At 41.5% G+C, this 23822-nt stretch overlaps 2 protein-coding genes and 1 non-coding gene across 3 annotated transcripts in view; 1 reads left to right on the top strand and 2 right to left on the bottom strand.

The window, feature by feature from the left end:
• LOC108894325 (multiple epidermal growth factor-like domains protein 11) overlaps nucleotides 1-5201 on the bottom strand; it is a 114517-nt gene extending 109316 nt beyond the window's left edge. The window contains exons 1-2 of the mRNA XM_018692969.2: nucleotides 5052-5201; nucleotides 4551-4593 (exon numbers count right to left, since the gene is read on the bottom strand). The gene's annotated coding sequence lies outside the window, so the exon portion shown is untranslated. The remainder of the gene's footprint in view (nucleotides 1-4550; nucleotides 4594-5051) is intronic.
• A 1016-nt stretch (nucleotides 5202-6217) lies between these two features.
• dis3l (DIS3 like exosome 3'-5' exoribonuclease) lies at nucleotides 6218-23066 on the top strand. Its single transcript, XM_018692898.2, is given in 19 exon segments — nucleotides 6218-6495; nucleotides 8019-8172; nucleotides 9190-9318; nucleotides 12378-12513; nucleotides 13772-13939; nucleotides 14202-14280; nucleotides 14394-14570; nucleotides 14771-14940; nucleotides 15224-15385; nucleotides 16399-16449; nucleotides 16451-16650; nucleotides 17906-17998; nucleotides 18103-18391; nucleotides 19100-19335; nucleotides 19426-19580; nucleotides 20565-20743; nucleotides 20854-20999; nucleotides 21267-21438; nucleotides 22256-23066. Coding segments are annotated over 19 exon segments (3150 nt in total). The 5' UTR covers nucleotides 6218-6365; the 3' UTR covers nucleotides 22580-23066.
• Nucleotides 17565-17636, bottom strand: trnae-uuc (transfer RNA glutamic acid (anticodon UUC)). Its single transcript has one exon. It is a non-coding gene; the product is annotated as a tRNA-Glu (tRNA).
• Nucleotides 23067-23822: the final 756 nt, after the last annotated feature.

The following is a 23822-nucleotide window of genomic DNA, read 5'->3' as shown; positions in this document are numbered from 1 at the left end:
TTATGCTCCACCATAAATAACACACTTGATTTTCATCTCCATTTCTGATGTGATAAACAAAACACGCAGTCCAGCAGTTGAGAGAGAAAAGCAGAATCCAAGAAACAGCTTTTAGAATGAGAAACACCCCAAAGATTAAACCACATTATGACGTTCACCTCTTTGCTATTAGTTTTTTCCCTCCCCTCTTATGTGAGATAAAGTTTAGATTAGGTTCAGCTGAAACTTGATATGCTAAAACAGCCTGCCAGCACTGGAACGCCAATATAACACGTCCTTGAGAAAACAACAGCCACCGTTCTCCCCATTTATCAACACTGATTACATGTATTGATCTGGAGCGAACATGGAGGATTCCCAGTTGAAAGAGTTCAGCAGACTGGAAACAGACTGCTGCCACTGAGGATCATGGTCTGTCCAGATTGAGATGGACAGACCAATTCAGGCATTCACACAGCATAATCAATTCACCATCAGCTGTTAGATGAGGTCAGTGTTTGCAGTATTATGTCAGATCATTGCTGGATTATCTTGTAAATAAGCAAAAATATTTTGGTCTGTTACACCTGGAATTATTCTGACAAACAAAAAATTCCAATATACAATGTAGATTTTACCTTCGAGATATGATAAAATACAACAAGAAACCACTCTCTTATTGTGATGGATGGCATCAATCTAAAGCACATTACTGCTTAGTTTTGAATCTTCATGAGGCATCTGCCTACAAAATAGAACATTTTTTTGTGTTCAGAATTGTTTATCTTTTGCAAATATTGCCTGACGTGCTCCAGACAGGCCTCCCCCTCCACCTCAAAATGAGCATGAATATGAATAGCATTTTGGAATGAAATACGAATGGAAATGGAAAGTCCAGTTTAATGTGTTGGTGGACTGATAAACAGTACTTCCAACCCTCTGCACATACATCATTGAATTTCAGGGACAAAAACGCTTCCCATGTGCCCGACAAAAGCCCAGAGGGACAGTGTGCTGCTTGCTCCAATATTCCTCCTGTATTCTGTACCAAATCAGGTGTTTAATGGCTTTGTGGTTGCGAGGAGCAGTGGACTGTTTGGTTTGTATTCATGGGGTGGTAGCTTGCCTGGAGGAACTATTTTCTGCTGGCGACACACTTCAATACTCTGCCCTCAACAGCCTGTTATTCTTTAAACAGTGATTGGAATTATGTTTACCATTAAAAAGCTAACTCACAAGTGCTGGAGTGTGGAGGGAACAATTATTAAGATGTGGCCCACAGAGCAGTCCAAGTGTTGTTTTCATATGGTCTTGGGAATAAATTCTCAATTAATAACTCCTGTTACTGCAGCCACAGGTAATTAACTAAAATACTGAAGGGTGTCCAAACCATAATTACATTATATTTGATATTTTCTCAAAAAAAGTTCCTGACCATTTTACATTTTTCTCTTAATTTTCTCCAACAGCCTCTTGTCACATCATAAGGGAATCACTTCTATTTCATTCTTTTATGGCTCATAACAGCACTGACATTAAAGGAGAACTCTGGTATTTTTGAACCTGGGTCTTATTTTCCCATGTTTCTGGCTGTAAATGATTGACAGGGACAAAAATCTTTGGAATCAGTGCAGTATTAACCAAGAACAGTGAACCATGAACAGCTGTTGCAATGTAATCCAGTGCTCAATTGTCCACGTCAAAGTGGGTCCTCCAAAGTGCTTGTTTTAGGAAGAGAAGTCCAGTAATTTTTAATCTAGGCCTTGTTTTCCCATGTTTTTGGGTGTAAATGATTGAGAGGGATAAAAATCTTTTAGTCGAGCAATCTGACGAGATGTAACCTAACTGGACAATTGTCCATGTCAAAGTACATCCAGTCAAGAGCTTGTTTTTGCCTCTGACAAGCTCAAACAGTTATTTTAAATGTCTGACAACATTATGAATATGATTCCTACAGAGACTGACCTTTTTATTAAAGAGTAAGGGACCTTTTTGTTTAACCATAAACATTGCTCTATATCACTACCAGACTCCATTGACAAAAACAGGAATTTTACCCAGCAGAACCCAGGAGCTGCTGGAATACCACTGCCTCAATCAGTTAGTTTGTTTGTGTTATTGTGTTGTACTTTTACTTATGTAAAAGATCTGAATACTTCTTCCACCACTGAAAGTCACACAAAAGCACAAACAAACTAAAAGATCAAGGTAGCGGTATTCCAGCATCTCCTGTACGCAGTGGTTGCATGTTTGTTTGTTTGTTTTTTTTAAATACGCACTTCTGCCTTTTGAGCATTGCTTATCAAAATCTTAAGTATTTCCACTGAAACAAAACTACATCAACATGGAACATTTACATATCAAATTACTCTCTTCCTCCAGTCAAGCATTGCTGCAACTCTCTTCAAGTACAAGAGGCCATGTGTTCAAGTGATCCTAAGACTCTGAGGTCTATTCCTTAGAGAGGCTGCAGCCATCTGCCATCACTCATTTATTTTGTTTCCTTAAATAATGCAGTTTTTATGTTTTGTGTTTCTCACAACCTTTTGTCTCATCTTTCCACAGCCTGTCCTGCACAGTGCACACACTCCTGGCAACTTAAGAGCCTGAAATGATTCTTCAACTGAACTACTGACCCAACACTACCATCACATCAGCCACCCACACAGCATCATCTTAAAAAGTAAAACACATTTAATTAAACTAAGAGCTCAGGAGTCGTCAAAAGCTGCATTACTATTATTGCAAGGGCACATTTGTGACAAATGTCTCTGTGACATATTGCACACCACATTCTCTGACCACAGCAGCTCAGTAAATGGAGCTACTTGAGGAAAGAACAAAACAGAAATTGAATAGCACTTCTCTCAAGCACTTGCCAGCTCTCTCCCTCTCTGCATTGGTTTACTTTATTCTGCTTACTGGTGCTGAGTTTCACATGTTCAGGTCACTGAAAGCAAATATTCTTCATATCCTGTTTGTTTGAACTACTGAATATAATCTTCAAAGGGACATGGCTTCCATCCTCTGCACACTTCTTAAATGTATGGGAAATCAGCAACACAAAGTCTTGTAGACCAGCTGTAGTGCTTCCATGTGCCTTGCTGAATATTGCCATCTAGTGCTGATAACGTGTTACTCCCTCTGTAAGATCTGCCTGCTGTGATGCCTCAGGGGAATCAATAGAAATACTACAGCACCAATGATCATCCTGACCCACCTAATTAACGTCAAAACCTTTTGATCACAGTGGAGTCCAGACTTCTGGCCGCAAAACTGACTCAATACGTGCCGTCAGATTTCAACCATCAGCAGCTCACTGAGCACAGTAGTTTTTAGTTTAGGAAGCAGTTCAATTTTTCTGTCCTACCAGCTGCTTGATTACAGTTAATTGCATTCACCCATCGGCCAAGGTCGACTACATCCCTATTAGATGGCTGGAATTACAAAAAAACAAAACACACACACACACAGAGAGAGAGAGAGAGAGAGAGAGAGAGAGAGAGCGAGAGAGAGAGAGCAAGCTCTGGGACCTGCGAACTGCACAATAAAGTGAGGAGACTGGGAACAAGCCAACTTACAGCAAATAAGAACAAACCCCCACAGTGACTGCATGTCAAGTAAGCAAACAGATTCCTAAATATTAGTTATGAGACAAACTTTTTAGGCAAACCAGTCTCATACTATATACTATAAGATCATGAAATGTTACGGGTGTAATTCCTTCTTAATAAATGCCATTGATTCTTATTTCTCTTGAGTTGAACTAATTTCAAATTTTGCCCATTTGGCTCAAATTTGAAGCAGCTGGATTTTCTTTTTCAAAGTAAATACACACTACAAAGATTATTTGTGATGTTATTAGAATCGCATAATCAACTTTAGCAGGATAAGCCACAGCAGTGCATCAAATATCACAGTTGAGAATAAAGAAGATTCATGTGTGTAAATACAGATTTCAAAAATAGCCTGTGGTGTGAAACCACACACTTTCTTTGTGTCAGGTCGTTATCATTTTTGTGTAAAATGTGTAAAATAACTAATTAAAACATGAGAGGGTCACCAGTAACAGCTTTAAAGCAGCTTACCTGCAGGAGGTATGCGTCCTAAATAAAGTTAATTCGCGTGAACTGTATGCCAATAAATGTTCTAGTAGAGGAGCGGCCTGAGAGATGACATTATTCTAAAATGTATATATACATTTCTGAAAGCTGTCGATCCAGAAACATGAGTAAAGTCCTCTCAGCATTCGTGCCGGTATAGTTGCCAACTTGAGCTCAGTGCGTTCTCTCTGCTGCTGCTCTGCTGCAGCTGCTCTGCACAGCGCAGCACAGCCAAAGAGCATCAGAGGCAGCGGGAGGAGTCACCCCGCAGCACCGCCGCTTTCGGGTTGTGGGAAAAGCTACAACTCCCGAGGCTGCCCATATCTTAGCATAACATTTTGACCCCCATTTCATGTTAACAAAAATGAAAACATAAAATTCATACTTGACATTTGAATATTAAGTTGTTTGAGTATGAGGGAGGGGAAACGTTTATCTTTAGTTCATGCTAGCAATAATAGTACTTACCTGTCCGACGGAGCAAAATGGCCGCCTTGCTCTTTCCGGCCACCTGTGGGGAAAAGTTACAACGGAGGCTGAAAATTTGGAGCTTCGCTTCACATTAAAAAAACATTAACAATAAAACTGCAAGTATAAAACGTACATTAATTTCGAATATATCATATATTGTTTTACTAATGTGGGGCAGAAAAGTAACCACAGATTTACTCAAACAAAAATAGTTCTTACACGTCCAATGGAATGAAATGACCGTCCGTCTCTTTTCCCCACTTGTTTAAGTTAATTAACCCATAATATTCACTGGTCTACCTTGAGGCCATCGATTTGTCCACCAAGACCTGAATACAGTCAGTCTGGCTTGATAAATGCTTACCCTTCTTTATTAATAGTTATGTAGTTTTGGGGTGGCATACGGTCAGCTTGTGTTGGCAGTTCGCGGTTTTAAACGAGTTCTAGTTGTTGTAGTTGATATGACTAGAGAACCCCTTTTAAATGCAGTCCACTTACCATGTAAAAGTTGGAAACTGTTTTGGACCGAAAATACATTGATCCTGAAGCAATTTTTCTTTTGGCAATTCTGATGCAGGGAACGCACAGGGAGTAGTAAAAGCCACGCTAGTCGATGGACAGGTGAATAATTAGGGGCCATCTTGAATCCGTCATTTTAACGGAAATCACCTGCATTATATCTTCTTCTTTTTAAAAACTTAACCACTCAACATATGTGGCTTTATCTCAGCTGTCCTAATTATGACAAAAGTTCACACAAATGTCTAATGTACAGGATAAAAAAGATGAAGTGATAATATATCCCAAAGGTCAAAGGTCAATGTCACAGCAACAACACAATGTTCTGCAAAACTTTTCTGGCCATAACTCAGGATGCCTTAACTCAGGAACAGAAGGCATGATTATGACCATACCTTACATTTGGTCAGATACTGAAGTGGTGACTACATAGTGTGTGATGATTATACAGATCTTCTGTGGTGCCAGGTGGAAGTGTAAATCAGAATCAGAATCAGAATTTATTTCTTTATTAATCCCTTGCGAGAAATTGGACCATTTCACAAGTACAGGTAAATAAAGAGGAATAACATAATAAATACAGATAAATAAATATAAATGAAATAACATAACAATAAGATAAAGAAAAAATAAAATAATGATATAACCCAGTCTTCAAAATTTAAAGAAATAAAGTATCTCTCTCTCTATAAGTATAAACAAAATTGTGCTGATAAAATTATATACAGAATAGACATGATTTGAGTTTATTGCACATGTGTGATTAAAAAAAAACTGTCATGGATCAATCATTTAACAGATTGAATCTTAGAGGGAGGAGTTGAACAGGTTGATGAGTGCACGTTTTTAGAATTTGTAGCTTCTTTGCACCAACATCCGTAGATTAAAATTTAAATTTAAAAAATACTTTCAATAAATAAATATTTCCTCCAATCGTGGACATAATAATAATTACATAACCTCTAAAAACTGCGGCAAACCCCTTGGCAAAGCATCGAAAACCACTGCACATTTTTCCGTTAAATCAAATTTATAAAGAAATTCACTATACTGTTTGTTAAGTGACCTCCTGCGTTCACAACCTCTGTAACTTGTTCATAATTTATTTATGTCCGACAGCACTTGAACGCAGCAAGCGATGAACACGCTTGTGCGTGATGACGCCAGAGTGTTCGCCCTTCCGTGAAGTTCTTCGCCGTGAATGTTTACTATGGTATTTTTTCCCGCGTTATGATAAAACATCTGGCTAAGAGGAGCAGCCGTGTGCAAGCGGTTCATCCCTGAGTCTTGAAGATGATTAAGACCGAGAGGATTTTACATCTGAAGAGCTGCCGGGGCCGGAAAGTCCGAGTGGTCCGGGAACATTATCTGAGAGAGCGGGTCCCCTGCTACAGCTCTGTGTGTCAGGCGGACTGTGTGAACGGTACAGTCTGCTCCAAACAAACATGCACACAAGACAAACTTTTGTTCAGGTTTACAATGAATACCCAACCACAAACACACACACACAGTAGCTAATATCACGGCTAACAGCGTTACATCAGGCCACCGAGCAGGTGCTGAACAAACAACAACTTACTCCATCTATTCCTGCAACCACTGAATGTTTTATTATTTTGCAGACATGCTGCTTAATCATCTTATTGAGGACCAGTTTAAATCTGCATTGTTCAATGGGATGAGGGATCTCAGTTAAACATAGTTTTATATTATTTTCTAATGTATTTTATTTCACTCAGGTTTGTTGTGGATTGTTTTTGAGTGCAGGTGTCATTTTTCCATTAGTGACTGAGATTTTATCAGAGCTACAGCTTATTTAATATTCAGAAACCACAGGTTTTATTTATGTATGACTGAAGTGCTGCGGTTATTGTTATCAGGCTGTCAGACTGCCAAGAATGTGAAAAGCAAGTTGACTATTATTAGACATTACAAGATCATATTTACTGCAATTTACACTGTAAATTAATTAGCTGTAATTAGGAGATTCAGAGTGAAATGTTGACTAACATCATGGGCGTCAGATTAGAATCCTCAGTAATAAAACCATGAAACAAAAATCGTCTGAACAAAACCACACATGGGCTGTTGATTCTGAAAGAAAACAAATACAAGATTAAACATAACATTAAAAATCATATGTCTCACAAGTCCATTTTAAAGTGATAAATGATACTAAAAAGTAAGAGAAACTGCTCCTACCACAACTGCTGCCTCATGTGAAGGTGAAAGAAAATAAATGAGAAGGGGTGGTTTAAATAACAAGTGATCAGGTGAACTTAATCATGGGTGACAAGGATGAAAACAAGAGCCAATCAGTGACGAGGAAACGAGATGGAAGAAAATGAGGATCTTTTACCACAACCTACATTTTCCAGTTGTTATTAAACTGTACATGGTGTAATGTCTCCGTGTTTCTGAAACATAGAACAAATAGATAATAAAGATGTTTAGTAAAAAGTCCTACATTTAACATAGATTCTTGACTTGTCCAGCAGCTGAACTCACTCGTGACATTTCTGCTACAGTGGAAATTAAACTGTGCTTGGAGAGTTCATCCCAACACTGCTGCAGAAGTTCCCACAAATGTGTTGTACTCATAGTTTGCTTTATTTCCAACTTCTGTCCAGTTCATCCCAAACCAGCTCAGCAACCCAATGATGAACTGTAGGTCAGGATTTGCTGCAGTCTTTCCTCATATCAGCCTGTAATATTTATGTAAAGACCAGTTACACTCTTAGTCTTAGCAGGGTATATTCTCACTGCCACTTCCTCGTCCATGTCATAGTCCAGAACACTGCTGATTAACTGTGGTTTACAATATATCAGCTCTTAGTATGTTTACATAAACCATTTGCATACAGGTACTATAGTAGTTGTAGTTGTATCAGTAGAGAGAGAGAGAGAGGGAAAAATCTCTCACGTCTCTGCTCATTTCAAACCCAGATGGTAAGGTGTTGCCAGGAGATCTGACCCACTACGTGGTACCCGATGTCGGAGTGGTGGTCGACTACCTGGAGATCCTGGAGGACAGAGAGCTGCAGGGCGTCGTGTTCACCCAGACCGCCTGCCAGGCTGTGCAGCACAGCAAAGGACGCAGGTACACTCACACCAAACAAGCTGAACACTCACACAATGTATTGATTAATCTTGGTTTGTTTAAGTGTGGGAAGTTCTCAGGAAGTCCTTTTTATTGTTGCCCTTGGTCAGTCATGCAGGATTATTTTTCTACCAGTAAAATTTCAGGACAGCTCCCGTGGTCAAGGCAGTCTGAATTAAACCTCTAACGACAACCTACCTGCACAAGAGCGGGCAGAGGTCAACCTCATTATATCAAAGCTCTGCTGACGAAGCTAAATGAGATCTAGCCCGTGACTTGAAATACGGCTCCCACACAAACACACAGGAGTGCTTTTGACAAACCTGATGAACACCGTAAATAAGGAGTCCCACATGACCTCTGGTTCAGATTTTTGCTTACGCTACCTTTTTAAAATGTTGCATCATTAATATGATGAGGCTTCACTTTTAATAATGTTAGCTAGATGTAGCTGGTGGAGCATATGCTGATGCCATACTGTGTCAGTAATTGCAGTTTTCCATTCACCTCAACAACACAGGAACGGGCACTGTGTGTGTGTGTATGTGTGTGTGTGTGAGATGACCTTTGAGTTTTTTTGCAGCTTTGCTTTTCTATCAACGCTGTATTTTAACCATAACTACACCAGTCTCATAACATATGAAAAAAACAAAACATCTACCCTGGTGCTGCTCTCTACCCTGAGAGAAAGACTGATGATATAACTTGCAGTTCACTTTTCAAATAAGAAACAAACAAACAACAAATTAAATTATTAGTTTGACATTTTGGGAAATACTCTTTCTCACTAAATGAGAGAATCGACACCATTACTAGCCAGTTAGCTTAGCTTAGCAGAAAGGCTGGAAATTGGGGTGGGGTGGGGGTTAGCTTAGCTCTGTCCAGTGCTGATAAAATCCACCTACCAACATGCAAGCTCTATCTATTTATCCTGTATTATGTTATCTATTGTGTTCAATCTGTACACAAGCTGATGTGTTAGTTTATGAATTTTATTTTCCCTTTGTTTTTGTGCAGGCAATACAACCGTCTGCGAAACCTGCTGAAAGACCCTCGCCATGACTGTGTGCTGTTTGCCAATGAATTTCAAGAGTATTCCTACTGTCCGCGAGAGAAGGGGGAGAGCCAAGAGAAGTGGCAGACCAGGTCGGAACCTATTACTACTGCTACCGCCCTCCATGTAAAATGCCAAGTAAAGATATGAAGGAGAAACCATAAGGACTTAGGAAAAGAGAACCGCAACTGCACTTCACAAGGCTTTTTTTTAAACCAACTTTATTTATAGCAAATACTCCATGCTGTAGGCTACATGTAAGGTTTCCTGTCTAACACAGAATCGCACCTTCTAAAGAGCGGATGTTCTCAATTAATACACAAGGAACGTTTAACCGACAGTTACTCATGGGAAGTAACAGAAATGTTGAAATAACATACTAACGTGACGGGCTGCTGGAGCCAATCCCAGCTAATATTGGGCAAGAGGCAGAGCACACTCTGAACAGATCACCAGTCTATCACCGGGCCAACACATATAGAGACAAACGACCATTCACACTCACATTCGCACTTATGGGGAATTTAGAGTCAACAATTAACCTGCATGTCTTTGGACTGTGGGAGGAAGCCAGAGTAGGCACAGGAAGAACATGCAAACTCCACACAGAAAAGCCCTGGGTGAACCAGGATTCAAACCCAGAACCTTGTTGCTGTGAGGGGACAGCACTAACCACTGCACCATTGTGCCACCCTAGTATTTTGTTTTGATGATGATGATAACTAGGAATTCAGTATGTTTGTTCTTCATAATGACTCCTAGCTGGATCTAAGAGAAATCTATATTTATGGATTTGGAGCTCAGCCAATAATGAAGGATTTCCATAAGTTATGGATCGTGTCATAAAACAGGTGCTCTGCTGTTTCCACATCTTAGTGACTCTGCCATAGTGAAACTACAACGGTACATTGCTTTAAATGCTGCCGCTGCGTGGAACTGTGGGATGGCATTATCTCCTTTCGTTTCATAAAGGATGGTCCAGTGTATCTTAAGCTAAAGGAGATAAGAAAGGAAACACCAGAGCTCCTTTCCTTAGTATTTAGAGAAGTGAACCAGCTCTTATCATGGCTACCACTTACAGTCATGTGAAAAAAGGGGACCCTGAATTCTATGGTTTTACATATCAGGGCATAATAAAAAAATCATCTGGTCCCTAGCAGGTCTTAGAATTATCTCATATGAACAACAACACATGGCATATTACACCATGTCATTATTTATTTAACAAAAACTGGGCCAAAATGCAGATGAGGGTAAGTAGCAGCCTGTTGCTGTTAATCAAATGTCCTTGATTATCTGATCATCAGCACAAGTGACCACCTCTGTAAAAGCAGAAGTTTTGGCAGTTTGCTGGTCTGGAGCATTCAGGTGTGTGTTAACACAATGCCAAGGAGGAAAGACGTCAGCAGTGATCTTAGAGAAGCAATTGTTGCTGCCCATCAATCTGGGAAGGGTTATTTCCAAACAATTTGAAGTCCATCATTCTACAGTGAAAAAGATTATTAAAGACAGTTGCCAATCTTTCCAGGAGCGGAAATTCACCCCAAGGTCAGAGCGTGCAAAGAGCTACATCTCAGACTCTACAGGCCCCAGTTAGCATGTGCGATGTTAAAGTTCATGACAGTACAATTATAAAAACACTGAACAGGTATGGCTTGTTTGGAAGGGTTGCCAGGAGAAAGCCTGAACAGAACATGGCAGCACAGCTTAGGTTTACGAAGATGCATCTGAACAAACCTCAAGACTTCTGAAACAATGTGCTTTAGACAGACACAACCAAAGTGGAGATGTCTGGCCATGACACACAGCACATCGCTCCGCTTTATACCAAAGTATTCTAGAGCCAAATGTGAGGACATCTGTCTGAGTGCTAAAGCTTGGCTAAAACTGGGTCATGCAACTGGACAATGATCCCAAGAACACCAGCAAATCCACAACAGAATGGCTGAAAAAGAAAAGAATCAAGGTGTTGCAGAGGCCCAGTCAAAGTCCAGACCTCAACCTGACTGAAATGCTGTAGGAGGGACATTTTGCTCAGTTTGGAACCTTCCTGAGCAGGAAAAGACTTTTAACAGTTTCCATTTCTGTTCCTCTGGGTCCTCCAGCAGATTTTAGATTAAAGTTTCAAAGATGCAGTTTAGTAATGTATAAACCCTGAATTTATTTAAACTTTTAGTTCAACTAAAGCAGGCTGGCAGTACAGAACCATATGGCACTCAGAGCCCCCCTCCTGGCGCAGCTGTTTGTCAAACATTAACAATGGCTTGTTTCTATAGGTGCTCAAAGACTGAAAGGGCAGTTTCAGCATTTCCAAAGATGTTTTTCATCCACTTTATTTAATTTTTATAAATCAAGTATAATAACAGAGGAGGTGGGTGGACAGACATGCAGTGTAGACTTGATTATAGGCTTCAAATACTTGTTTTCTAGTTAAAGTGTGTCAAGATGTCTTGAACAGTAGAGCCTGCTCCCCCTGAAGGATGGAGCACATAATGGATTATTTTTAGATCACTTTTATAGATTTTCAGCTGCAAAAGTCTGACCACCAACAAAAATCCACAAAGTTCAAATCAAAATGATATAAACCAGAGAAACCTCAGACTTGTGAAGGTATTTCAAACATTTGGCATTTTTATCCAGTCTATCCACAAGTAAATTTATAGATCAAATAATCAACCAGTCATTCCAGCACTATTGAGGAGAATGAAAAGGTTCAATCACCAGCTACTAACTCCCTCTTTGAGCAAACTTTACCTCTGATACAGAAAGAAGAGATTATTAGTCACACTTAAAACACTGCTTACCTCTGTGTTTTAGTTATGATAAAGATTTAGTCATAATGTTATGGCTGTTGATGATGAGGTCCACCAGCATTTTACAGTGTGTCGTCCTCAAACTTTTTGGTTTAGAAGACAGAAGGCTAGAGGTACAATCTGCTGTCATGAAAGTTTATTACATACAGTAAACAGAGCTGTAAATTATTTATGTTGGTATTCTTTATCATGTTGAAACATCATTCTGAGTTAGTGTTCATTTACATGCCACAGTAACTAAATACAGAAAATCCAGGTTTAGGGCTTTAACAAGCAAGCTGTCTAACTGCACCTTGTGCCTGACGTTATGAATTAACTGTGTGTGTGTGTGTGTTTAGATGCGTGTACTCTGCAGCAGTGTGGTACTATAACCACCTGGCAGGCATGATGGATGTAGTGATGATCACAGAGGACCAGGAAGCCGTGGCTCAGTACAGCAGCCTCAACTCTGGAGTGTACGTCATCTCTGTCCAGGTACATAACCACTCTGATCACATGACTTTAAAGGTTAGTTTCTTTAGCTACAGTTCAGTCTCTTCTGCTGTGAGGTTAAAGTGCCAACATTCAGCTTTAATTTGAGGTTATTTACATTCATTTACAAAGTTGTAGCTTTGTAATTGTGCTGCTGCATTGTTGTGAACACCCTCAAACACCCTTAGAGCCAAGATTCTCCTCTTTAACTTCAGCTGTTGCTTTACATCCTCTGTGTTGAGCCAAAAGAAGAGAAAAAGTGTTGCTGTTCTAATGCCTACGGACTGCTGCATGTATTGACCGGGAGCAATACTTTAAAAAAAAAAAATCTATTTACTAAATTTTAATGCTTTTTGTAATATGTTTGAAAACAGTGTGAGGAAACAGACTCCTCAAGCTGAATTAAGAAGCTGTTAGATGGCAAAAATATGAAAAGAGAAACCAGAATTACACTTTAAAAAGTAATAAAATTAGTTATTGTCATACCAGCCACAACAATAAAATCACCTGCCTAATATTGTGTAGGTCACCCTTGTGCTGCCAAAACAGCTCTGACCTGATGGGGCATGGACACAGGGCCTTTGGGGGTGTCCTGATCCTTTGGGTCGTGTGGGTTGCGGGGGGTGGGTGGCCTCCACAGATCTGGCTTGTTCCAGATCAGATTGGGATTTGGGGAGTTGTCGTGTTCCTCAAGATTTTTCTGAGCAGTTTTTGTTATGTGGTACATGTGTGATCAGTGTTAAACACTTAATCTGTCAGTGGTTTTAATGTTGTGGCTGATCAGTGTAGTTTATTGTTTTACCAGTTTTATTATTTTTGATATTACATACATCATGTCAGCGTAATAGCTCAGAGTGCTGAAGTTATTTTGTGCTGCCTATCTTCCTTGCACTGCCACACTGTGTATCTGCTCCATCTGTATTGCTCCATTGAGCTTCTTGACAACTAATGTGCTATTGGTGCAGTGAAAGAAAAACAATGTCGGGAAAAAGCAAAGCTTTATGGCTGGTTTATAATTTTGATGAAGTGGTTAGAGTTTGACTCAGTGGAGCGTTAAGAGTTGTTTTAAAGCGTGAAGCTGTGATGAATCATAAATAGAGTGAACCTGAGAAAAGGCCAGTAATTAATTTGTCTTGTCTACATGTGCCTCTTATCAGCTGTCAAATTATTACAGAAAATAGTGCATAATTTTGGAAAATACAAGATGAGTGGAAAAGCAGAGGGTGAGATTCTTCACTTCATGCATCTCTGCATTTGCCAGGATTATTTGCAGAACTTCTGGCCACAGCTGCAGGCAGCCCACGACCTGTACGGCTCCATTTCTCAGGCGCTGCAAGAGAAGGAGAGTGAGGGCAATGAGAGAGAGTTCAGCGAACATCTCCCGGCTGAAGTCCTGGAGGCTGGAATCAAGTCTGGACGGTACATTCAGGTGCGCTACAAATCCACCTGTCACCTGGTTTATGTCTTGGGAGTCGCTCCTTAAAAAGCTGCTAATATGAAAGTCAGCTCGCTGAGACTTGAAATTTGCTTGATTTATGTAATTCAACAAGTAGTACAAGTATTTCCAGTGAGGAAAGTTCCACATGCTCCCAAAATGTTTCCAGTTAAGTAAGTCAGTCCCAGTGCTACAGGCATGAGAGTGAATATAATTGAAATCAAAATGAATCATATCTTTGCTTTGTTTTTCTCAGGGTACTCTGAACGTCAACAAGCACCGTGCACAGACTGAAGCTTTTATCACGATGGAGGATTTATCCAACAAGAACACAGGTGCTAAAAGCTACAGCAGCCATCACAACCTTCAGCCTCAGGCAGATCAACTGTCATTCAGGACAAACAAATCAGTGACTGGGTTTGTTTCTCTCTCCCTTCATCCATCTCAGATATGAGCTGTGGCGTGTTGGTGTACGGCGATAAGAATCGTAACAGGGCCATGCAAGGCGACATGGTTGTGGTGGAGTTGCTGCCAAAGAGTGAGTGGAGGGGGAAGGTCACAGCCCTGACGGAGGGTCAGGGAGACGAGAAGAGCGGAGAGGACGAGAGCAAACCACTGCCGACAGGTGGGTTTAGCCATCGTTAATTCCACCGATGTTTTCTGCTCTTGGATTCAGTTGAAAGCCTTGAAAAGGTAGTAAGTGGACCTTTAAGATGATATATGTTTTAATGCTGATTTTGCTAATGCTAATTTCAATATTGAAGACACGGCGTAAACTGGGATTAACCGTTCCTGCACTGATCTCTGATTATGAAAACGTTACAGGCCGTGTTGTGGGGATCCTGCAGAGGCACTGGAGGGACTACGTGGTAACTTTTCCCCCACGGGAGGGGTCTCAGTCCCAGAGCAGGAATTCCCAGCGCATCCTGGCTGTGCCCTGGGACCGTCGTATCCCCAAAATCCGCATCAGTACTCAGCAGGCTGATGCTCTGCAGGTGTGGTTTACCGTCCACCAGCTGCTGATTTATGTACTCAACCAGAAACTCTTGACTTACTTAAAAAGAAGCTACTGAGCTTAATATCTTGATATTTCATAATTCTGGTGTAGACTGCCGAGGTCGAGGTGGTCAGATGGCCTTCATTATTATATCTACCTAAAAATCTAATAATGTGAGCTTGATCTGATCAATATCTCATTATGCTCCAACATAAACAAACAGGGTTTGAAATCATCTAAAGCGAGGTCATGTGATTTCCTTGTGTCTTCTTCTCACACAGGACCACAGAGTGGTTGTGCGCATTGATTCATGGGAAAGCACGTCGCTCTATCCCAACGGCCACAGTGTGCGGGTTCTGGGTCGTGCTGGAGAGCTCGAGACAGAGGTCCAGACCATCCTCATAGAGAACTGCATCCACGTGCCTCCTTTCTCAGATGCTCAGGTCAGAGAAGATGTTTGTCCCTCCAAGACTGAACCACACATACATGTTGGAGTTCAGTTGTTACAGCTAACAGGTTTATACATTAGTCTTTTTTGGCCTCCCTCCTCATGCTGCCAAAGCAGCTCTGGCCCCTTGGTGCATGGACACAGGACCTGGTCAGGTCTGGCACTGGGAACATTGGCAGTAGATCCTTTGGGTCCTGTGGGTTGTTGGGTGGGGCTTCCACAGATCTGACTTGTTCCAGATCATCCCACAGATGCTGGATCAGATTGGGATCTGGGAAGTTTGAAGGCCATGTCAACACCATGGGCTCTCTGTCGTGCTTCTCACGCAGGCCCGCGCCAATGGGGAGCGTTTGTTTGGTAAACAATAAATTGACATCCAGATGAATGTCATGGCCCAAGGTTTCCCAGCAGAACATTGTATTGTAACAAGATGATCAGTGTTATTCACTTCATGTGTAAGTGGTTTTAATGTTGTGGCTTATCAGTGTATGTTCAGTATTATTGATCTGGATCTTTAGCTGCTGCGGCTCCTCAACAGTTTCTGAGGGCCAAGGCGTCTACTGGTGCTTCCCATTCTTGGTAAAGGACATTTGCCAAAGGAGGACACAGTAGCTGTTAAATAGTGCTAGATTCTGAGCATGTGTGGGACACAAAGCATTGAAAACTATTCACTGTAATGTAATGTAAGGGAATGGCCTTGTTGAAACTACATGTGTCTTTTTTCCTTTTCAGTGCAGACAGCGTATGTTTCACAGCTTCATTTTATTCCTTAAGAAGTTTCAAGGACTTAAATTTTATTTTTCATTAAATCACCTTCTCTTTCCACTCATTTCATTCATACTGCTTGTTTTCTTTGTATGTTTACTGGTGAAAGAAGTAATTGAATTGTCTCTTCTCAGCCCAGAGTGCAGGAAAAAGAAGTTATTCATACATATCCCATCACTTGTAACCTTGTGTGTGTGTGTGTGTTTTTTTTTTTTACCTGTGACTGTGTCTGTCCATCCTCAGCTGAGAGAGATGCCCGTCAGCTCTCCTGAGAAACCGTGGAAGGTTGATCCAGCAGCAGTTGGCCGAGCGGCGGGACCTCAGGGAGAGTCACCTGGTGTTCAGCATTGACCCAAAGGGCTGCGAGGACGTGGACGACACGCTGTCCGTGCGCAGCCTCGCGGGCGGGAAGCTGCTGGAGCTGGGTGTCCACATTGCTGATGTCACCCACTTTGTCACAGAGGGCTCACTCACCGACCTGGAAGCACGGACCAGGTGAGAAACAAGCTGGTCTATATAGAAGGGGGTGGAAAAGAATATGAAAAGCATCCTACAGCATCACGTCAAACTTTTAGAGGTACAAAGAGGCTAGAAAGTTTCTACCTGAAATTCTGTTGCAGTCACAGACGCTTAAAATTTCTGTAATGTGGAAACAGCACTGAGGGCCAGATTTACAAAGGTTTTTCCATCAGACACATGTAGTAGATTTAACAGAAGTGTGGTTGCACCACCAGCCTCCGATGCAATCCAGGAGCCACTTCTCCGTAAATCTGACCCTCACTCAGCTGTCTCTGATAGTCTCAGCTCTCTGTGGTCATGTGTCTCTATCATTCTGGGCATAGGATACATATTCATCCTTGTATATAATTTAGACAGAAATTGTCCAACTACAGTTTTATCCTCTGACAAACACTAAACACAGAGAAACATATTTTTCTCAGTCCTAGCTTGATTAAATTGACACTGTGTGTTTAAGAATTCAGTCCTAATAATTCAGATAAAGCATGTTTTATCTCTGCTCTACATCTCTGATCTTTTTACTCATGTCTCAAAACCAAATGTTATTAAAGGTTTTGTGGTTTTACTGTTTTAGCTCCAATGCTGTGGAACAAAGCTTCCAGTAGTGGCTCAACTGATTGAGTTTTTCAATGGCCAGTGCTGATATTTAGAAAGCAGGGTGGTCAGTGGCTGATATCATGTCATTTTGTTTTTTTTCTAACTGATAGAAAGTAAACTTTAGGAAAAAAAACTAAATGAACCGAATGAAGTTTTAGTGAACTTAATGGCATTTATCAACAGACCACAGCATCTCCTTATTTCTGAGAGAGAAAACAAATTGGTAAACGTACATACATAAGATAAGATAATCCTTTATTAGTCCCACAATGGGGAAATTTACAAAAGGGTAGTTCCCATACCGGGAGTTGAACCCGGGCCGCCTGGGTGAAAACCAGGAATCCTAACCGCTAGACCATATGGGACATACAAAACATGTTAATAAATAAACATGTTAGTGCACACAGAAGCATCTAACGCTGATATATTATTTACTTGAACACAGAAAAACTGACATGTTGAGTAATGGACAGACAAGTAATCAAAAAAATAACTCTGTAAAAGATAAATATAAAGGTTTAGCGCACCTCAGACATTTTTGCTTTATTAGCCTTGTGAAGGCAGGCTTCAACCAATGCTGATTATCTCATAATGGCAGACCATACGGACTGATTAACTGATATCTGCTCCTAAGGGCTACAACCTACTACCTGGCAGACCGCAGGTACGACATGTTGCCTGCTGTTCTCAGTGCAGACCTCTGCTCTCTGCTGGGAGGAGTCGACAGGTCAGTGAACTCCACACGTCTCCACATTACATCATGTTTTAGACAGTTGTTGGTTCATTATCACTCTTTTGAAAACACATCATTTGTTCAATCTCCAATCTCAGGTATGCAATGAGCGTGCTGTGGGAGCTTGATGCACACACCCTCGCTGTCAATAAGGTGTGGTTCGGTCGTACGATCATCCGCTCCGCCTACCAGCTCCACTATGAGCTGGCCCAGGCAATCCTCAACGGAGAGCCCACCGAGGTCCCAGAGCTGGCCCAGCTCGGTTCTGAGGAGAAGGACACTAAACTGGCTCAGCTCACCCAGGCTCTGGAAATGCTCACACATGTGGCCAGACACCTCCGAGCTCAAAGGGACAGGGGAGGAGCACTGGAGCTGGAGGGAGTGGAGGCAAGTTGTCATTCTTTTTTGTTTTTTTAAACTAAAGAACTGTCCTGATTTGTCAGAACAGCTTATACTGCAGGAACGGTATGATGGAAAATATTAGCGGTTGGGAATCTTTTTCAAACCACGGTTCACCTTGAAACCAGTAATCGGCCCATTCCTAGTCACAATAGGGTAGCGAATATCTCTACCTTCTGTCAGGTAGAGAATATCAATATCATATTGTAGGAATGGTGTCAATGGTACTGAAACCTTGACTTTGAACCTGTTGTTCACCTGTAAGATTCTCTCTAATAAACTGTCTTCCTTTATATCAATATAGATATAGGTGTAGCCATGAAAATATCTGGTCATGAAATAATGTCACAGCCATATTGCTTCTTGGTTGAGTCAAAACTAAATGTTTTAAATTGTATTTTTGGCAACATGGCAGTGTAACAATGAAGGTCTTTGGCATAAAGGAGCAAGTTACATCCAGCTTTGGATACACAGACAGCTCTTGTTAATAGAATCAATTCTTTGTTGGTTTTGGTCTTTTATAATGTATTATTATATTCAGTTTGATCTAGACCAATTGCTCAGACCATTAAAAATTCCTCTAGTTCACACCTGACACGTCCACAGGAGATTGGAGTTTCTTGAGAAGATGTTCTCTGTATTTTCAGTCTTCACATTTCACATTTAAAGTAAAACCTTTCCACCGTCTCCTCTCAGGTGCGTGCTCAACTGGATGAGGAGAGGAACATCACAGCCCTGGTCCCCCGTCAGCCCCTGGAGGTCCACGAGACCGTCGCCGAGTGCATGATTTATGCCAACCACTGGGTGGCGCGCAAGATCCAGGAGACCTTCCCTCATCAGGCGCTGCTAAGGCGTCACCCACCGCCGCGGCAGGAGTTCTTCAACCTGCTGGTGGAAAGCGCAAAGGCCAGGGGATTCACCATCGACACTAGGTGACTGGGTCAGGGTTTTCAGAGTCTTTTGTGTGGCTGGGGTGGAAATTGTGTGTTACAGGGTTTGAGTGGTTAGTTGTGTTTCTCCAGGTCCAACAAGGCTTTAGCAGACTCTCTGGACCAGGCTGTGGACCCAGAGGACCCACTTGTGAACCGGCTGTTGAGGATGATGACCACCCAAGCAATGTCAGAGGCCCTGTACTTCTCCACTGGGACTCAGTCCATAGACCAGTACTACCATTACGGTACACTAGACCAGATGTTCTCAAACTTTTCGGAGCCAGGCGAGAAACTTTTCCAAGGACCCCGTCATAATCCTCACAATGCCATTTTAATGCCATTTGTACTGTAATGCTGCAAGAATTATTTTATTTTATATTATTTTCTTAATTGTTTTAAACTTTTCAACCTAAGTACTTCTGACCTGTTTCATAGAAATGAACTTAAACAAATCAATACTTTTAAACACATTTTTGAAAAATGATGATTCACAGAGTAAGTGGTAGGAAAGAGGAGTAATATTTGCATGGCCTCGGCAGTGAGTCTGGAATACTCATGTGAGAAGGATGGACAAAAGTTTGCATGATTAACCTTCTGGAATGGGGCCTTCGGTGTCCTATCACAGGATAATTCCACCAGCTGCTCTTCTGCTTTACCTGTCAGGCCATTTGCTGTTGCAGCTACTGCAAAGGGGTCGCACACCCAGTCCCAGGCATCACTGCTCACATTGGAGAAGTATCAGCTGAGGTGCGAGGTGGCGACCTCCTTCACTGTAGCCACAGGCACATTTTGGTCTTCCGTCGCTGTTCTCAGTAAAACTAAACTCAAGATAACCATCGACACAGTTTCTCATGTTAGCTGGTTTGCAACAGTGAGTAATGCAGGCGAGTGATTCACATGATATGACAGATTTTTTTATCGGTCCAAATAATGTACGTGGGAGTTATTGGCTCAGTATGTTTGTTTTATTGGCGCCGTGGTCCCCATATATAGTTATACTTTTTTTTTTTTTACTGATCTGCCATAACTTTAGTAATTTATTGCTAATTATTTTTCGCAGACCTCCAAGCTATGGCTTGCAGACCCCAGGGGGTCCAGGGACCCCAGTGTGAGAATCGTGGCACTAGACAACACTCACCTGCAGCTATTGCTGTATTTATAAGGTGAAGCTGCACCTGCATGTGTCTTTGTAGTTTCAGTTGTGCTTACGTCTGTTTTCTGACTCTTAGGTCTGGCTCTGGACCGCTACACACACTTCACCTCACCCATCCGTCGCTATGCCGACATTGTGGTCCACCGCCTTCTCACCGTGGCCATTGCCATGGAAGGGGAAGTGGGCCCTGTTAAAGCACTTGCCAGTAACAAAGAACTGGAGGAAATGGCTCAGCACATCAACAAGAAGAACAGGGTCAGTGCTCGTCTGTGATCCTGTGGTTTCACAACGTACTTGATAAAATAGACTCAATCTCTTTTTTTTTCTGTTTTTTTTACCCTCTGACCTCTATATGACATTTCCAGGCAGCAAAGCGAGCCCAGAAGTTGTCCACAGAGTTGTTCCAGTGTCTCTACTTCAAAGAAAGAGACCCTCAGACAGACCAGCGCTGTGTGGCCGACGCAGTCATCTACTCCATTCGAGATGATGGCATGTTGGTGTTTGTCCCTGAGTAAGAAACTAACTTGGCTTCACTTCAAGTTTGTCAAAGCAATTTTCAGTCCATTAGTTATTTTTAAAAGAAAGGGATGGAAATATTCTATATTTTCCTTACTGTCGTCGAATCCCATGAACAGACCAAAACTAAAAGTACCACAACATACATAAATCTTCAAAAACATGTCACAGAGAGGAAGAAATAGGGCAAAAGTCAAAATGTCTGCTGTCGTACAATAAATATAAATCCAGCAGTGCTGACTTTACCTGTGTTCTCCCCCAGGTACGGTGTGAAGGGGCCAGTGTATCTGAAGAACCGGGAAGGCCAGGTGGTGGCTGCAGGACATGACGGAAGCTGCGAGTGGCAGAGCGGCTCAGTGCGACGATACCCAGACCACATCACCACCGCCTCCAGCTGCGGTAGCTCCACTTTCAGGCTGTTTGACCACATCACTGTGAGTCACAGATCAGATTTATTTCTCAAAAACTGGGCAATGTGGACAATATACTGTACTGCCTAATTGTCTCTTAAAGCTTTCCATGTTTTGCAACTAAATTAGCCAACTGGCTCTGTGGTAAAAGACCGCATCAGATTATTTCTCCCAGTCTGTTCCAGTCTCACAGCGTGTGGATTATCTTTATCTTGCAGTCATGTTTGAGTTGTAAGAACAAATGTCCAGATACTAACCACAGCAGCTAAAACACCAACATACACTGATCAGCCACAAAATTAAAACCACTGACAGGTGAAGTGAGTAACACTGATTAGCTCTGTCTGTGCAGGTTCTCAGTCATCCAGGTCATGGCTTCAGTTCTGACATGAAGGAGCTTACAAGAAACACTGATTATCTTGTTACAGTGGCTCCTGTCAGGAGATGGAATATATCAGGTGAACAATCAGTTCTTGAAGTTGGTTGGAAGCAGGAAAAATGGACAAGTAAGGATTTGAGCAACTCTGATGACAGCCACATTGAGATAGCTAGACAGCTGGGTCAGAGCATCTTCAAAGCAGCAGGTGTTGTGGGTTGTTCCTGATATGCTGTGGTCAGTACCGACCAAAAAGTGTTCACTGATGCACATGGGGAGTGACGGCTGGTTCGTGTGGTCTGAAGTTTGAGGATTAGGCAGCTGGTTTTAATGTTGTGGTTGGTCAGTGTATAACCCAGAGGGAAAAGAGACAGGCACAAGAAATGATAGATAGATGCTTGGACTGTAACACCTGCATGATACTTTACACTTCTTACTGACATTTGCTTCGTCTTCTCTCCCCAGGTTCGTATTTCTGTCCACTCCACACACTGCCATGCAGACCGTATAAACCTGGAGGTCATCAGCAACAGGCCGTACCACAGCACTGAGCCCCAGCAGCCGCGCTCCCAGGGCCGCTGCCAGCTGGTCCAGGAGGTGGTGCGTCTGGCCGAGGAGGCGCACCAGCAGGCCCAGGAGAAGGCTGCCCGGCGCCCCAAGCTCTCCAGAGAGGAGCGAGAGTTCTGCCAGAGCAAAACCCCGAACCTGTACTCGCTCCTGGAGGAGATCAGAGAGGAGGCTCTGAGGGACCTGAACATGGTTCCTCAGGTCTGTGCAACGACAGCATAGATCAGTTGTGAATCACGTTAATGGACACAGAAAAAGCTGATGAGTTTTTGAATATTACTGATGACTGCTGTGTGAACACTTCATGGACAAATATTGACTAAATATGGAGGCTTTCTCCTCTACAAATGAACATTTATCCAGTAGATTTTTGAATCATCTTTCTATCTATTTATTGTCTAAATACAAACATGTTTGATGATGCGAGGTGTAAACATGATGATATTTTCATTACATAAAATCAGGAAAAATCAGTGAGACATTTAGTTTGTCTGAGGATGAGGAGCAGAGATATTGGTAAGTAATAAAAATGAAAACGAGTGTAGTTAGAGCCACAGTAATTATAGAATTGTTTATCTTATGAAAAGGTCAAAACACTGAACACATTTTTAAAATAAAATTGGTGACCCTGTGTTTAATATGAAGAATTAATAAAGCATCTGATTTGTATTTCATGGCTTCTAACAACAAAGATCTTTACTGTTTATCAGTGTGTGGTGTTCTTTATCGCCTGTGAGTGATGCTCAATTTTTTAGGCTGATGCCAGTATCAATATTTGTGGTTAAAAACATCTAACAGCAACATATCAGCTGATATTTTTTAAAAACATAAATATTTTTGAAAAGAATTAATTAAATCTGATTATTAAAAAGTTGAGCTTTTTTATGACCAGGGTGTAGGATTTAGTGCCATCTAGTGGTGAGGTCGCAGATACAACCAACCCAATAACCCCCATCCCTCCGCTCCAAGTCTGCAGGAGAACCCACAGTGGCATTCAGATAACGTAGGGCTCTTTTCAGATTATAGACTAATGAAAACATAATTATGAATATCATTTTCCATTGCTGCCAATATATTCTGCTAAATATTACAGACTGCTCCTTTAATTATGATTAATTAATTAGTTTCAGCCTATTTTCTGTTTTTTTGTAAAGTCTATTTTAATTTAAAGTTGGTTGTGAGCTGCATGAGTCTGACCTGTGTGATGGATGTGCTGCTGTTTTGTAAATAAATCTTTATGAACCTATAAACATGTTGACATGTTATTGATCATCTTACAGTTAAAAACAATGGGATTATGGAGACCTCTGCCAAACCGGCTGTAATCAATTACTATATGAATTCTTGAGTTTTGCGAGGCCACAGCGACCTTTGACCAACAAATTCTAATCAGTTCATCCCTGAGTCCAAGTGAATATTTGTGCCAGATTTGAAGAAATTCCCTCAAGGCTTTACTGAGAAATCG

The sequence above is a fragment of the Lates calcarifer genome, linkage group LG2, assembly GCF_001640805.2.
Source record: "Lates calcarifer isolate ASB-BC8 linkage group LG2, TLL_Latcal_v3, whole genome shotgun sequence".
Lineage (NCBI taxonomy): Eukaryota > Metazoa > Chordata > Actinopteri > Centropomidae > Lates > Lates calcarifer.
This window is presented reverse-complemented; position numbering and strand designations above follow the sequence as displayed.